This window comes from Morone saxatilis, unplaced genomic scaffold, assembly GCF_004916995.1.
Source record: "Morone saxatilis isolate NCDOM2014 unplaced genomic scaffold, NCSU_SB_2.0 Contig8, whole genome shotgun sequence".
NCBI classification, from domain to species: Eukaryota; Metazoa; Chordata; class Actinopteri; family Moronidae; genus Morone; species Morone saxatilis.
This window is the reverse complement of record NW_023340257.1, coordinates 18,373,577-18,385,291: the sequence shown is the minus strand read 5'-3', so window position 1 is coordinate 18,385,291 and position 11,715 is coordinate 18,373,577. Positions and strand designations below refer to the sequence as shown.

The 11,715-nt window shown below is 40.6% G+C and overlaps 1 protein-coding gene across 1 annotated transcript in view; it reads left to right on the top strand.

Annotated features, from left to right (window-relative positions):
• Positions 1 to 1,197: 1,197 nt before the first annotated feature.
• The window catches only part of zgc:77784 (uncharacterized protein LOC402947 homolog), a 53,942-nt gene continuing 43,424 nt past the window's right edge, over positions 1,198 to 11,715 (top strand). Inside the window, exons 1-2 of the mRNA XM_035679424.1 lie at positions 1,198 to 1,750; positions 10,645 to 10,971. Of these exons, the coding sequence (XP_035535317.1) occupies positions 1,696 to 1,750; positions 10,645 to 10,971 (382 nt within the window). The 5' untranslated portion in view covers positions 1,198 to 1,695. The remainder of the gene's footprint in view (positions 1,751 to 10,644; positions 10,972 to 11,715) is intronic.

Genomic DNA, 11,715 nt, shown 5'->3' with positions numbered 1-11,715 from the left:
TGAAATACATAAATTGTTTTGCTGAATTTAGGCAGCCTGATACGGGGAAATATACAACACGAGGAGCAATATATTGTCGAAGCAGCAACCAAGCAAGGCAATCACAAGGAAATAGTACAAAGTGAACACCTTTACTGGTGGCTGAAGGGCGATGTGATATGGAAAGGCTCAGAAGGAAAGGAAATCGGAAATTGGAGTTTAAGGTTAAAATGGATGGCTTATGAAGGAAATGAACACAAAAACCCAAATTAAGAATGAGAAATAAGGAGTATACTGTTTACTTCATCTTTTGAACGATGAACCATCTTGGCTTGTGGCCCCTTAAAATTAGACAATATGGACTTACACTTTACACCTCAAAGGCAAAAAAGTATTCAATATTCAACAGGGATTCTGCAGGTTTGGATAGGTTAAATTTAAGACTTTTAAAAGTCCAGTGTGCAACATTTAGGAGGAGATACTGGCATTAATTCATTAGTGTAAAATCACCTGGATATAGGAACTGGTCACAGAGGCCACCATGTTGAACCACGTGTTTTGCAGCCACCGTAGTTTAACCTTTGCACCTGGAAGGAGAGGGTGAAGTGAGCGAGTTGCGATCTGCTAGATGCAACTCAATCCTCCACACTGAACCTTTAAAGACCTGATTATTGGATTTGGATAAAACCACGCTGACACCCTGTTCAAACTATTTTAGATTAAAAAAAAAACTAAAGATGGCCAACGCAAACCACAACCCAAACCCCAACCTCATTGCTCATTAACATCCGGAGTACCTTCAATAAAAGACCCAACCCTATCTTTAAGGACTCTTTGTAACGACTTTTTAACTTTGTGTTGTTCTTTGCCATCCTTTTTAGTCCAACTATACTGAAATCCAATTTCCCCAAAATAACCTTAAAATCAGTTTTATTCCCAACCTAACCCAGAGCCCAAAATCCACCATTTTAACGCCCATAACTTCAATAATGACAAAAATAACTTAAAAATAAATAAATATATTGAATTTATTTCCCATTCCTCTGTCTTGTGAGGACTTTTTTAGTCCACATAGCTATAGGGATCACATGCTCACACACACACACACACACACACACACAGGAGGCAGATGTCGTGTCTGTCCCTTTAAAACACTGACTCCTGGAGGTTGGAGAGGATTTGGTGCGGATAGCAGGGAGTGCGCAGCTCAGCTCGGCATGTGCAGCGCCTCATATTCGCTCAAACTGACGCCGCAACCTGCAACTGCCCGGATCAGAGCACAGAAAGGGGAATTATTTTATTTATGACCGGGCTAAATATAGTTAAACCCCCCCCCCCACCACCTTTTTTTTTGGTTTCCAGCAGCAGCAGGGCATCTTTAGAAAGACTGTGTGAGACCATGCGGGGATGAAGAAGTGCCGCTGCTGAGTTTTGTTATTTCTCCGTTGTTTCTCCGGGGCGGTGCTGCTGCTACTGCTGATGGTCATCCTGCTGCTGTCATGGGTTTCTGGGAGTGACATCAAAGTTTTTTTGGGGGCTGATTTTACTCGCTTGAAATATTCCAGCTGAGGCTCAGGCTCCACAGCGGCTCCGTTTACCTGGTTTTAGTCCGAATCCGGAGCGATTTTTGTTTGGACTGGAGCTTTAATTGATCATTTGAGTGGACTGCCAAGAGGCTGCAGACTCCAGAGGGTCTGACACCGGGAGAGTGTGGAGATGAACTTTGGAAATTTACTACTTGTGACTGTCTCATTCATCACCATCACAGCAGGTAAAATATTTATATAATTAAGCAGAAATGTGTTTTAAAGGTGCACCCCACCTCTTCTCTCTTCCTCTCTCTCTATCTCACACACACACACACACACACACACAAACCATATGGCGTGACTGTTTCATTGTGTAGCCCTGTTTGACTCGCCTTATCGTGCTTTCTGTCCCTCCAGATGGACGCAAATGTTGTGTTTTAGCTGGATTCCTCAAACACGTTTCCCCGAGCCAGTTGTGGAAAGTGAGCGCATCCTCCCGAGAAAATGAATTATAGGAAAGGCAAATGTCACACACGCATTCATTTGCAGTATTTGAATACCACGGGTGAATGCCAAGAAGATGCCCCCCCCCAGCGCTCAGGTGGTCGCACAAGAGGGGCCATTAGGCAGCAGGAGAGGTCAAAAGAGGCTCCACTGTAGCCAAAGTGAAACCATTTAACTCTCACTTTTAGTTCAGCTGTGAGCACATGAACTCTCAGGGACAGTGTCATAGTCTGACAAGCCCTGGGTTTGAGGATGGACACATATTATACAAAAAAATGCTTTTAAAAGCAAATCAAAAAGTAATTTTTAGAGATTATATATTTTTTTAACCATTGCTCTTATAACAGCTTAAATTTCTGAGCCTTAATCCAAACCCATAACAAAAGCAGGGCTCAGAAAACAATTCATGAGAGTGCAGATGTTTTTATTATTCTCAGACAAATTGCAATATATTGTGATCATGTATTAAATGTCTGCATTGGTGTGTTTCAGTTTTAATCTTTCAGCAAAATTTAAAAAAAATAAACAAAGAAATCGTCACTGATGTTACCCAATCCAGTCATATTTTACATAAGAGTCTGACTCATACTGTATGAGGTCAATACTTATATTTATATTTCAGTTTTAAAAATCTGAAAACAATGTATAGGCTGACTAACATAACATACAGAACAATTTTGATGAGATCCCATCCCTTGAAGGTACCTTGTTGGATTTTTTGACCCCACCTGATAGATGCTATGGAGCAATGTTTTTACAAGTGGGCTCCTGTTTTGTTTGTATCATACACGAGTACATGGCAGCGTCATTTACCTCCTGCTGGTGGTTTCATTCATGCTACACTGCGGATCAGGGCCAAACATAAGGGGGTGGAGTGAAAAGCTATCTGGAGCCAAGTCATCATATATAGGTGACCAAATTTCATTTTGAATATTTATTGTTAATTTCAACTTAAACCCAAATAATAATGTCATGACCAAGTCAGTTTTAAGTTTACGAATGAATGAGGCGAATGAGCCAATAGGTTAGCTAGTAACAGTGAAGGAGCCCCCACCATCTGTGTGTTCCTTTAGCCCCTGATACTGAGTAAGTTTCTCTCAGTTTATGCATATGTTTATGTAGGGCAGAGGCAGCATGTGCATGTGAAGATGTGAGTAAAGCAGATTTGAGCAGGGCCCATTCACTGGACCTTTTCAGGGGCTCAGCCATTTCTGTGGGCGGACCTGCTACTGAAAGCATTAACGTGCCAGAAGAAGACTTCTAGTAAGTAAACACGACGCAGGATTTAAAATATTTTACAAGGAAGGAAATGCACTGTTTTTAGGCCTCAAGAATGCACATAATGCATTCTGGTTAGAAGATGAATAGAAACATAACTTTTGTATGTTTACAAGAAAACTCCACAGGAGTGCATAAATTAGTGTTTTTAACCAGCAATAACTGAGATTGTTTTTGGCCACAACACTGACGTTTAATGTCTCCTTTTAGCTCTGTTTTTGGTCTCCTCCGGAAGGAAATCTCATTCTCTTTAGCTGCTACAGTAATGGCTCCACTATGTTCACCAGCTAGTTACTGGTTTGTCTGCTGTTTGGTGCTGAGCAGGTAGCGTAAAGTGAGTTTTTAAAGCTCGAATGAGCTGAAAGATGCGGAAGACTGCGGAGACTGTGATTATTCACTGTGTGCTTTTAATTGAAGTTTTATGGTAGTCATGTGATCTCTTGTTAATTGATTATAGCGACTTTAAAAAACTGTGTTTCAAAATGACTTTAAACATATCTTTGACATTTCAGAACCTCAACTGTCTTGTCACTTAATGGCTTAAATATACGTTAATACCAATACATCCGAAACAAGTTAATATCAGCTGAAATATCAGCCATTTTACATCTTCCTTAATGATATATTATAATCTGAGCTGTGTGACACCTGTGACTCCTCTTGCCACTCGCTCTGCTTCAATAAACTGGTGCCACCTCTCAACATTAAAGGCTCTTGTCAACACCCACACCATCTGCCTACATCCATTAATCTGGAGTGGGTATTTTCTCTCATTCCCACCTCTATTATACTACATGTTCCCATTGGGTGATGCATATTTTCATAAAAAATACTTGAGAGAGGCGGTTTCAAACAGGCCTCATGAGCTCTGCAGGAACTGTGTTGAGACAAATACCTCAGTGGTTGTTTATTCTGTTGTTCTTTATATAAAAGAAATAAGAAATGTGTGAGTTATAGTGAGATATGTTTGTTAATCTCGTCTCTGTTGGTCAGATGCGTACTGGGGGTTTTATATGTGTTTCTCTGTGTGATCGAAAGCAAAAACAACAACAGCGTCTTTCACAAATTGCGTTCGATTTCACACGGCAGCTTTTTCTCACACAAACCAAATCTCAATTAAGGTGCCATCAGTGTAGACCCTAATAGTTCTCACTGAAATCTCAGTTATCTTGAGTTGCATTCAGACTCAGCTGTTGGCATGCTCGCTGTGAAACTAATCGATGCTAAACAACCCTTTGCTGGTGATTTGTGTCCACTCTGTTCTCCTGCTCATTACTTAGTGACAAATATGGCTGGAGGCTGACTAAAGCCTCTCACAGTCCGTCTTGATGAAACGACCGTGGATGATGAAACCACTACGTGCCACAGGCTTGAGTCATGTTGCCGGATGTTGATGATGTCCCACTTCTGGTACAGTCGGCGATGACATCATTTAGGGATGAGATTACGGGCGAGGAGGACAGTTGCCAAACAAAGGCTCAAAAAGCCCAGACTGTTGCCAGAAGAAATTTAAACCTGACTTCTCTGCTTTGAAATTTAGTTTGCTGTGGCACGTTATCGCACCCCACAGAGATTACTTGGCAAAGTCACAAGAACTCCTTGAATGTATTTGGCCTTTTTAAGTATGTAAATGAATGAAAATTGAAAAAGGCACAAGTAAATCTCAGTAGACAGCCACCAGCCCCACAGACAAGCTGCCAGCCTCCTGCTCATGTCTCACTTTTACTTGCATGTAAAGTTAGTCTCTGAGCAGTCTGCCTAACAGGTACATAGTTGTGTTTTTCACCAGATATCAAGCTGTGAGCTCAGACAGGTCTAGGTTCTTGTATGAGTTTCGCTTCAAGCCTGGCTGTCGCTAAAAGGCACCAAGATCTGAAGCAAAACAGGGACGTCCCCTCTGAGGCTCTGTTGTTTTCACACATTAGCGTGACAGCAGTACACTTCTACCCCTGGGGAGGATGCAAGGTTAATATTTAGAAATACTAATTAATTAAAGCGCCCCTCGTTATGCATTGCCACAGCTTGGAGCAGAGAAATGCCAAATATAGCCTGAATCAACAGGGTTTTCAAGACGTGATCTTGATCACCCCCTCAGCTCTTACCCTGATAACTCTGTATGTTCGATGAGGCAGAAATGTCGGAGACGCCATGAGCAAACATGTGGGCGTGTGTCTGAGTTTGCAATTAGGACCAATGTGATAGCTTGTCTATCAGGGCTGTGTGCGGCACTAATGGGCTTTTGTTTGACTGTGGTTGCTTGCTTTCTCTGGATTTTTCCATTAGCTTTGTGAATAAATTAGGAAATTCTCGCAGATCAGATGCAATGATGACAATTACTACAACTAATCATACTCACACACATGAACAGATCATAATGAGTTAAGTCTGTAGCTCTAATTCTATTAACACCACTGAGAAGAGAGCAAAATATGCCACACATTGCTTATCACTTTTCAGGCCTCAGACCTTTATCACGTAAAGTTCATATAGACAGACAGCACCTTACATACAGTATATGGTTCAACTTGCTTTTGCAAAATGCCAGTTAATAAACAAACATAATGCTTATCAGATAACATTAATAAACATTAGGATCATAAGGACTTTAATGTCGTAATTTTCTCTTTTCTTGCATTGCTAACAGGCAGGAACACTGCAGTGAAGTTAGCATATTTGGACTCATGACTGTGCCTAATATAGCAGCCTTGCATACTGAAATTGTCATTTGGCAAATTAATCACAGCGCTTTAGGATAAGTAAAATATAAGGCAAACTCATCCGTCCATTTTTCATTGAATTGCCTGTTTTCATTGTCAACCTTTCTATGTTTGTCGTCCTCGCTCATCTTTGCCAGGAGGCAAATCCAGCCCGGCGCTGAACATTCACTAATTGGTATAAACAAAACATTCCCAGTGCGAGTCAGTTTATTTTGATTGTGAATAAAAAATGGTCAGAGGGCCACACTGCACCTTTTTGCGGGCCAGGTTTAGCCAGCGGGCCTTAAAGGTCCAGTGTGTAACATTTAAGAGGATCTATTGGTAGACATGGAATATAATATTCATATATGTATAATCCCCTGTAATTAATAACCGGATTTTGGAAGGGAAGGGTGAAGCAAGTGAGTTGCAATCTGCAACTACACCAATAGAGGCCACTAAATCCTGCACAGTGGACCTTTTTAAGTTGAGTATCACTGGGCGAGTCTCTCGCCCTGGACATATAAACTGTAAGCCTAGTAATGGGAGGAACCATAAATATTGGAACTTATAACAGAATCATCAGGGTTATTTTAAGACATATCTTATAAGACCTCTAAATTAGTTTGATTCCCCATGAAAAGAACCTCTGGTTCATGAACGGACACATTCATTTGTACACAGGATAGCCTTGAGAGTGTACTGGAGAGCAATAACCTTGCACAAGGCCAGTACACTCTCATTCACAGAGCCCCTCCACATTGGATGACAGCTCAAGGTTGGCTGCCATTCACTCTTATGGATTATCTTGCTCTCTTTTTCCCCTTGAGCTGAAGGTTTGTGAGGTTCGTAGAAGTTAAGATGTGTTTAAAAGTGTTTCATTGATTCATACACTCTGACACGGCAAAGGCTTTGACACAAAGATGATGCGTGTTTCGTAACCACAGGCGGTTTAACAATGTATTGTAACATTCAAAGCAAGCCTTTTGAATCAATACACATGTTGAGCTGAGCAATTTAGCTCTGTTTGGTTAAAAAAGAATCTGTGGAACAGCGCTATGAGCTGAGCTCTTGTGTTGTTTTTCTTTTTGAACTCATCTGGTTATATTTGTTCATGCTTTGTGTTTTATTCTAAATAAGACAGAATTTTAATGTAACAGTAAATTGAAAATATTCTCCTTATTGATCAAAGCTGTACATTTTGTGAATCGTAACAACAGCATTTAAATGAAGCAGCAGTTTGCAAAACATCTTTTATTCTGTTTATGTCATTTGTTCTGAAACTCTGCTACATGAGTAACCAATGTCCTTCCCTACTTGTTCATCCCTTGTAAATTCGGAAGTGATTTCACACCAGAATGCCCCAGATTAATATTTTTCACACAAATCAACTCAACAACTAAATTCCCACAGGCACTCTCCGAGGAGCTACTGCGGGCTCTAATGGGCCGTGCTTATGATCCGACTAAAAACCTATCTAACATCCCCATTATCGCCTGTGACGTTTATTTTTCGATGTCACAGGCGGGGCTGACAGAGTTTCTTTTTGCTGAAAGGTGCTTTCAACCACTGCACCACAATCTTCCTGTCATGAAGCCAACATTACTGTGAAAATATTCTTTCTCTCAAAGAAAATATGTTGCTGTTGTGCTCAAGGTGGCATAGACTTTTCTCTGATTGCACACTTGTCACAGGAGCAGGTTGTTGTTGTCACTTTGGCCACCTGAAGCTGTTTGCTGTTCTTTCTTTGACAAGACTATTTTCTCAGTATTACATCAGGATGGCAGCACATTGATTCTGTTGCATGATATTTGTAGCTGTGTTTTGTACCCATTAACCATCATTAATAACATGTTTCTGATATATTTTAAATCCTTAACTGGACTCTCTATGTCTGCATAGTTGTTTCTTTATATTTTCATAGGCTCATTCAAATACGCACCCACCAAATAAAATGGATACACAAGAATTTGTTATGCTGATATTCAAGTCATTCAAACCAACTGAAAGCAGTCAGACTTCACAATATGTGCTGACAAACCGAGTACAAGGACAGCTGGATCTCATAAACACTGGAAAGGGAACAAGACAGAGAGCCAAGACTACAGCCGCTATGAATGTGTATATAATAAAAGGATTAAAACTACCCATCGTTAATGTTTAATGGTGTTGTTAATGGCAGATGGATGGTTTTATTGGTATCACTGAGCTTCTATTCCTGTGAGTAAATATAATGTAATTTGTCAGCATATAAAAAAAAGCTCTTTTCCATTTTCCTTCTAGAGTTTGTGCACCATTAAAATGTAATCAATAATTACAAGAGACAAATAACAGTTTTAAACAATACAGATAGTTTAGATGCATTTGAAGTGGAAACTAGTGGAGTTGTCTCGAGAGACATTTGAGTGTTTCAAAGATTATACATGAGTAAAGAAACAAACCTAATACAAATCTGAAAAATTATTTTATACTGATAAATCAAGTCAAATGACTTTTACAGAAGATCACAACAAGACAGTTTATTCCTGCAAAACAATCTTCACACACACACAGCCACACTAATTAAAACAATCACATATATTATTAAAAATGTGAGCTAGAAAAAGTCCCTCAGAAGAATGAGTGTTCCTCTTACATTAACACTGATCATTTTTTCATTGTTAACGATGGATGTGTAATGTGAAAGGGGTAGCTTGTAATGACACATCCAGAGAGAAACACCACACGACTCTGCATCTCCCCTCAGCTCTGCAGGGAACGTTTGTGTCTTTTAGCTCATTGTTTTGGTTTTTATTGCCCTGCAGTTTCTCCCCTCCCATCAGCGCCATTTCCAAACAACAGACGTACAAATTCAGCAATTATCTGGTGAACATAGTGCAACATTTAGCAGCTAAAGAGACAGATATTTCCCTCAGGAGTTGGCAGAGACCAAAAAACAGAGTTATAAGAGAGTGATGTTAATGTTAAAGATTGTATTTTGGACTTTGCTGCGTAGATTTCGACCATTTTTTTTTCTCCATGTATACAAACTTCATGGAAATGCAACATTAAACTGCGGGAGTAATCTTTTTTTTAAGAGGTCGACTCTCTCGCAGTATTTGTTTTTGGGCTAAAATCCAATTAAATGGAAGAGGAAGAGTTCAAAGTGATGTAACTGTATAACATCAGTTGGGATTTGATACTGCCAATGAATCATTTGTATGCTTTGAAAACACGGGTCACCACCAGGACATGACTGTTCTGTAGAGACGCTTCTTTAAAATCATCATACAAATACATTTTCTGTGGACAGTCAGTTGTGTCAATATGTACTCTTCGCAGATACAGATGCGATATAATATAATCTATAGTAAAGTCCATTTTAATATCTGAAAGGATTAAATTCCAGGCCTCGCATGAAATGATTTACACTTGTTCACTTTTTGTAAACAGAGTGTGTGTTTTTGTCGGGACTGACTGGAGGTGCTATGGCACATTTTAATGCCACGATTAGTATTCATCCACATACTGCATTAGCGTTTTGAGCTGTCCTGGTTTGTGACCCTGGGGTGTTAGCTGAGAGCGCTCAGATCACTCTTTAGATGTTTACTTCAGGTTTATGCCATGATGGCGACTCCTGGCCCCTCGTGGATCAAATCAGTTCAGGAAAAGGACATAAATCTGCTTACAGCTGAAAAGTGAGGCTTTATCCTGATGCCTCTAGATTTAAGTATAATGTAACAGAAGCATGGGCAACAACATGTGTGTCATTAGGTTACTCCTGACTGCTCCTCTACTATGATAATGGAGGATTGTCATGCATGTCTAGATTATGTGCTGAAAATAATGCCCCAGACAGAGCGGTACAATAATCAGTGGCACAGTGACCATTTCATTTTCTTTTTTTTCTTTTTTTTCTTTTTTGAGAGTGAGGGAGAGACCATCTGTTCCTCAGAACCAAGCTAAAAGCAGCTGCATTTTGAATTATTCATTTTTCTAACTGTAACACACTGTTAGAGACATTTGGTCTTTCTCTAAAAGCTTACCTCATGACTCGAAGCAGTGCGTCTTTCCCTCACAGCCAAGGGAAGATAGTAATGGATCCCCAGAGAGAAGAATATGGGAGTTATCTATATCTGTCTGCTTCGCTCATTCTCTCAACTTGGGTCTCTCTCCCCGTAAATACATACGTAGGTCTACCTGTGGTCTTATTCTGAGCTTTCTACCAACTATCATCTCTACCTCTGCGACAATCCTGATTGACACGGAGATTGGCCATTACCATATCACATGGGTGATTGCATCCTCTGTACAGGTGGTGTTTTCAGTGAAAGCACTCTGCCATATATGTTCTCTCCACCAATATATGGGGCTACTGTGTTTTGCTATTTGCAGAATAAAGCAAGAACAAATGGATATCAAATCTGAAAGGCACAGGCTGTTATTGGAAAGTGTGATGTCTTATCTTGAATTCAGAGTCAAGCTTCAAAGAGAGATTACCTGTGATTTGCTGCTTCACTACACACAAATTTATCCAACTCTCAAAAAGCATATCTAAAAGAAGACCTTCTTCCCTTTGGTTTTGTTGCTGTCTCTCCTGTTACAAAGAGATTATATGCTTTCATGAATCGTAAGTTGTTAGATGGTAGATAACATCTTTCCTCATCTGCACTTCACAGGGTCCCGGGCGCGGTTTGAAGACAGCACACCACGGATTGTGGAGGACCCCTCGGATTTGATTGTCTCAAAGGGGGAGCCTGCCACCCTCAACTGCAAGGCAGATGGGCGACCCACCCCGACTATAGAGTGGTATAAGGATGGCGAGCGCGTGGAGACGGACAAAGATGACCCCCGTTCTCACCGCATGCTCCTGCCCAGCGGCTCCCTCTTCTTCCTCCGCATTGTACACGGACGACGAAGCAAACCAGACGAGGGCGTCTACACCTGTGTGGCCCGCAACTACCTGGGAGAGGCCATTAGTCGCAATGCTTCACTTGATGTTGCCAGTAAGGCTCTATGATGATCATAGTCCTAAAAGTGTGTGTGTGTGTGTGTGTGTGTGTGTCTGTGTCTGTGTCTGTACCTTTTTGGCACTATATGTTGATGTGTGTGAACAGTGTGCAGATGCTTTGCACGTTGTGTCCCAGATCTTTTTGCAGCCGTCTGGCAGCTTTGTGGAAGTCCACTGGAGAGTTAGCTGTGCTTAAAAATAATGATATGAAACAACCAGACTGCAGGAAGCAAACTCTGAGAAGATGGTGGACATAAATTCAGTATTAAGTAATAGCCTGAGGAGTCGTTCCTAATTTTAGGCTGCTTTGACAATAATGTATTTCATCTTTAGCCCTTTGGTTTTTTTATTTTAGGTGTTTTGAGAGTGAAGTTAAACAATTTTGGGTCATTTTAGCTTGTTAAATACTTAGCTGACGAATCTTAACAGTTTAAGTATGTGACTTTATAGTGACATGAAGATAATAACAATAGATTTACGATCAGAATATGAGAACCAGCATTAATTTGAGCTACAGTAGCTTGTCTGTTGGATCAGACCACACGGGCCAGTCTTCGCTCCCCACATGCATCAGTGAGCCTTGCCCACACATGACCCTTTCTGTGGTTCACTGCTTTTCCTTCCTTGGACCACTTTTGATGGGTACTGATCACTGCAGACTGGGAACACCCCACAAAAGCTGCAGTTCAGGAGATGATCTGACCCAGTTGTCAAGGCATCACAATTTGGCCCTTGTCAA